The sequence below is a fragment of the Penaeus vannamei genome, chromosome 18 (genome assembly GCF_042767895.1).
Source record: "Penaeus vannamei isolate JL-2024 chromosome 18, ASM4276789v1, whole genome shotgun sequence".
Classification (NCBI taxonomy): Eukaryota; Metazoa; Arthropoda; class Malacostraca; order Decapoda; family Penaeidae; genus Penaeus; species Penaeus vannamei.
The window spans coordinates 6,046,275-6,051,274 of NC_091566.1; the positions used below are offsets into that span (position 1 = coordinate 6,046,275).

The 5,000-nt window shown below is 55.3% G+C and overlaps 2 protein-coding genes across 2 annotated transcripts in view; one reads left to right on the top strand and one right to left on the bottom strand.

Annotated features, from left to right (window-relative positions):
• Positions 1–3,676, top strand: part of LOC138864757 (uncharacterized) — a 16,037-nt gene extending 12,361 nt beyond the window's left edge. Inside the window, exons 3-5 of the mRNA XM_070133330.1 lie at positions 1,073–1,231; positions 1,598–1,824; positions 2,860–3,676. Coding sequence (XP_069989431.1) covers positions 1,073–1,231; positions 1,598–1,824; positions 2,860–3,676 — 1,203 coding nt within the window. The remainder of the gene's footprint in view (positions 1–1,072; positions 1,232–1,597; positions 1,825–2,859) is intronic.
• The window catches only part of LOC113818007 (uncharacterized), a 146,877-nt gene that overhangs the window by 56,208 nt on the left and 85,669 nt on the right, over positions 1–5,000 (bottom strand). The gene's annotated exons all lie outside the window — the stretch shown is intronic.

A 5,000-nucleotide genomic window follows, 5' to 3' on the forward strand; every position in this document is an offset into this window, starting at 1 on the left:
TTTGGGCGAGAGGCTTTTGGGCGTGAGGCTTTTGGGCGTGAGGCTTTTGGGCGTGTGAGGCTTTTGGGCGTGTGAGGCTTTTGGGCGTGAGGCTTTTGGGCGTGAGGCTTTTGGGCGTGAGGCTTTTGGGCGTGAGGCTTTTGGGCGTGAGGCTTTTGGGCGAGAGGCTTTTGGGCGAGAGGCTTTTGGGTGAGAGGCTTTTGGGCGTGAGGCTTTTGGGCGAGAGGCTTTTGGGCGAGAGGCTTTTGGGCGTGAGGCTTTTGGGCGTGAGGCTTTTGGGCGTGAGGCTTTTGGGCGTGAGGCTTTTGGGCGTGAGGCTTTTGGGCGTGAGGCTTTTGGGCGTGAGGCTTTTGGGCGGGCGTGAGGCTTTTGGGCGGGCGTGAGGCTTTTGGGCGTGAGTCTTTTGGGCGTGAGTCTTTTGGGCGTGAGTCTTTTGGGCGAGAGGCTTTTGGGCGAGAGGCTTTTGGGCGAGAGGCTTTTGGGCGTGAGGCTTTTGGGCGAGAGGCTTTTGGGCGAGAGGCTTTTGGCCGAGAGGCTTTTGGGCGTGAGGCTTTTGGCCGAGAGGCTTTTGGGCGAGAGGCTTTTGGGCGAGAGGCTTTTGGGCGAGAGGCTTTTGGGCGTGAGGCTTTTGGGCGAGAGGCTTTTGGGCGTGAGGCTTTTGGCCGAGAGGCTTTTGGGCGTGAGGCTTTTGGGCGTGAGGCTTTTGGGCGAGAGGCTTTTGGGCGAGAGGCTTTTGGCCGAGAGGCTTTTGGGCGAGAGGCTTTTGGGCGAGAGGCTTTTGGGCGAGAGGCTTTTGGGCGTGAGGCTTTTGGGCGAGAGGCTTTTGGGCGTGAGGCTTTTGGCCGAGAGGCTTTTGGGCGTGAGGCTTTTGGGCGAGAGGCTTTTGGGCGTGAGGCTTTTGGGCGAGAGGCTTTTGGGCGTGAGGCTTTTGGCCGAGAGGCTTTTGGGCGTGAGGCTTTTGGCCGAGAGGCTTTTGGGCGTGAGGCTTTTGGGCGTGAGGCTTTTGGGCGAGAGGCTTTTGGGCGTGAGGCTTTTGGGCGAGAGGCTTTTGGGCGAGAGGCTTTTGGGCGAGAGGCTTTTGGGCGAGAGGCTTTTGGGCGTGAGGCTTTTGGGCGAGAGGCTTTTGGGCGTGAGGCTTTTGGCCGAGAGGCTTTTGGCCGAGAGGCTTTTGGGCGAGAGGCTTTTGGGCGAGAGGCTTTTGGGCGAGAGGCTTTTGGGCGAGAGGCTTTTGGCCGAGAGGCTTTTGGGCGTGAGGCTTTTGGGCGAGAGGCTTTTGGGCGAGAGGCTTTTGGGCGAGAGGCTTTTGGGCGAGAGGCTTTTGGGCGAGAGGCTTTTGGGCGAGAGGCTTTTGGGCGAGAGGCTTTTGGGCGAGAGGCTTTTGGGCGAGAGGCTTTTGGGCGAGAGGCTTTTGGGCGAGAGGCTTTTGGGCGTGAGGCTTTTGGGCGAGAGGCTTTTGGGCGAGAGGCTTTTGGGCGAGAGGCTTTTGGGCGAGAGGCTTTTGGGCGAGAGGCTTTTGGGCGTGAGGCTTTTGGGCGAGAGGCTTTTGGGCGAGAGGCTTTTGGGCGTGAGGCTTTTGGGCGAGAGGCTTTTGGGCGAGAGGCTTTTGGGCGAGAGGCTTTTGGGCGAGAGGCTTTTGGGCGTGAGGCTTTTGGGCGAGAGGCTTTTGGCCGAGAGGCTTTTGGCCGAGAGGCTTTTGGGCGAGAGGCTTTTGGGCGAGAGGCTTTTGGGCGTGAGGCTTTTGGCCGAGAGGCTTTTGGCCGAGAGGCTTTTGGGCGAGAGGCTTTTGGGCGAGAGGCTTTTGGGCGAGAGGCTTTTGGGCGAGAGGCTTTTGGCCGAGAGGCTTTTGGGCGTGAGGCTTTTGGGCGAGAGGCTTTTGGGCGAGAGGCTTTTGGGCGAGAGGCTTTTGGGCGAGAGGCTTTTGGGCGAGAGGCTTTTGGGCGAGAGGCTTTTGGGCGTGAGGCTTTTGGGCGAGAGGCTTTTGGGCGTGAGGCTTTTGGGCGAGAGGCTTTTGGGCGAGAGGCTTTTGGGCGAGAGGCTTTTGGGCGAGAGGCTTTTGGGCGAGAGGCTTTTGGGCGAGAGGCTTTTGGGCGAGAGGCTTTTGGGCGTGAGGCTTTTGGGCGAGAGGCTTTTGGGCGAGAGGCTTTTGGGCGAGAGGCTTTTGGGCGAGAGGCTTTTGGGCGAGAGGCTTTTGGGCGAGAGGCTTTTGGGCGAGAGGCTTTTGGGCGTGAGGCTTTTGGGCGTGAGGCTTTTGGGCGTGAGGCTTTTGGGCGTGAGGCTTTTGGGCGAGAGGCTTTTGGGCGAGAGGCTTTTGGGCGTGAGGCTTTTGGGCGAGAGGCTTTTGGGCGTGAGGCTTTTGGGCGAGAGGCTTTTGGGCGTGAGGCTTTTGGGCGTGAGGCTTTTGGGCGAGAGGCTTTTGGGCGTGAGGCTTTTGGGCGTGAGGCTTTTGGGCGTGAGGCTTTTGGGCGTGAGGCTTTTGGGCGTGAGGCTTTTGGGCGTGAGGCTTTTGGGCGTGAGGCTTTTGGGCGTGAGGCTTTTGGGCGAGAGGCTTTTGGGCGTGAGGCTTTTGGGCGTGAGGCTTTTGGGCGTGAGGCTTTTGGCCGTGAGGCTTTTGGGCGTAAGGCTTTTGGGCGAGAGGCTTTTGGCCGTGAGGCTTTTGGCCGTGAGGCTTTTGGCCGTGAGGCTTTTGGGCGTGAGGCTTTTGGGCGTGAGGCTTTTGGCCGTGAGGCTTTTGGCCGTGAGGCTTTTGGGCGTGAGGCTTTTGGCCGTGAGGCTTTTGGCCGTGAGGCTTTTGGGCGTGAGGCTTTTGGGCGTGAGGCTTTTGGGCGTGAGGCTTTTGGCCGTGAGGCTTTTGGGCGTGAGGCTTTTGGGCGTGAGGCTTTTGGCCGTGAGGCTTTTGGCCGTGAGGCTTTTGGGCGTGAGGCTTTTGGCCGAGAGGCTTTTGGCCGTGAGGCTTTTGGCCGTGAGGCTTTTGGCCGTGAGGCTTTTGGGCGTGAGGCTTTTGGCTGAGAGGCTTTTGGCCGAGAGGCTTTTGGCCGTGAGGCTTTTGGCCGTGAGGCTTTTGGGCGTGAGGCTTTTGGCCGAGAGGCTTTTGGCCGAGAGGCTTTTGGCCGTGAGGCTTTTGGCCGTGAGGCTTTTGGCCGTGAGGCTTTTGGGCGTGAGGCTTTTGGCCGTGAGGCTTTTGGGCGTGAGGCTTTTGGCCGTGAGGCTTTTGGCCGTGAGGCTTTTGGCCGTGAGGCTTTTGGGCGTGAGGCTTTTGGCCGAGAGGCTTTTGGCCGAGAGGCTTTTGGGCGTGAGGCTTTTGGCCGAGAGGCTTTTGGCCGTGAGGCTTTTGGCCGTGAGGCTTTTGGGCGTGAGGCTTTTGGCCGAGAGGCTTTTGGCCGAGAGGCTTTTGGCCGTGAGGCTTTTGGCCGTGAGGCTTTTGGCCGTGAGGCTTTTGGGCGTGAGGCTTTTGGCCGAGAGGCTTTTGGCCGTGAGGCTTTTGGGCGTGAGGCTTTTGGCCGTGAGGCTTTTGGGCGTGAGGCTTTTGGGCGTGAGGCTTTTGGCCGAGAGGCTTTTGGCCGTGAGGCTTTTGGCCGTGAGGCTTTTGGGCGTGAGGCTTTTGGCCGAGAGGCTTTTGGCCGAGAGGCTTTTGGCCGTGAGGCACAGTTACAGCGGGATACATCTGAGCCAATGTTAACGTTTAGGATCGCGACGAAACGCATCGGAATATAATATCCAACGTTAAGTTGTTGTTTTTTTTTTCCCCGAGAATGAATGATTGTTTTTTTTTTTTTTTTCTTCTCGATGGGATTCCAATATTCTGCCCAGTCCGTTTACTTACGATTTCTTTATCATTTTTTTTATCATATCTTATTTCAAAGCTGATAATGTAACCTTGCCTGGCGCTAAAAAATGGAGCATCTGTATCCCTCTGTACGAAGGAGAATATTCGTATACAAAACCCTCCAAGGTTCATATTCAGCGGGATCGCCGAACCTTATACTGGGTTCGTTTTCTATCAAGAAAAACGTGAAAAATCTTTGATGAACTGCATATAACGTGCACTGAATCATCCTTCCCACTTTCATGATAACAGAATAATGGTCTTACTGGGCATCTTGGGCCTCCATGGAAAACAAAATGATTGTGTTCTTTGCTCTCTTCTCTTTCCAGGAGATGTGCATGTTTTATTTAGATGTGCATATATGAGTACGTGTATGTACTGCCCCTGTGGTTGTATGTCTTTCTGTGTACCAGCGTGTTTATCTTTGTCTCTCTGTCTTTTTTTGTCTTTGTTTACTTGTCTGACTGTTTACGTGTCAATTTGTTTGTCTGTCTGTTCTTGTCTTTGCCTCTGCATTTGCCTCTCTCTCTTACTATCTATGTCTGTTTGTCTGTCTAACTGTCTGTTTGTCTGACTTTCTGTCTGTATGTCTTTTTGCCTGACTTTCTGTCTGTCTGTTTGTCTGACTTTCTGTCTGACTGTCTGTTTGTCTGACTTTTTGTCTGTCTGTCCCTATCTCTGTCTGTATTTGTCTTTCTTATTCCGCCCCCTCTCTCTTTCTGTCTCTCTATCTGTAGGTCTATCTCTCCTCCTTCCGTCTCTCTAGCTATAGTTCCACCTCTCCTTTTCTCTTTCTCTCCCTCACTCTCCCACTCCTCCCCACTTTTCTCTCCTTCCTTCTCCTGCAATCCTCTCCTTCTTTCTTCCCCTCTCTTCCTTGGTACCCCCACTCCCACTCTCACTCTCCTTCTTTCCCTCTCTTTCTCTCTTCCTCTACATATCCCTCTCCTCTTCCACTCTCTGTCTCTCCATCTCTCCCTCATCCTCCTCTCTCTCTTTCTCTCCTTCTCCCTCGCATTATCTCCCTTGCATTCACTCCCTTTTCCTTTCTCTCTCTCTCTCTCCCTCTTCCTCTCCCTTTCCCTTTCTCTCCATCACTCCCACTCTCTCCTTTCCCACCTCTCCCTCATCCTCTCTCTCTCTCTTCCTCTTTATCTCTCCCTCTCTCTCTTTCTCT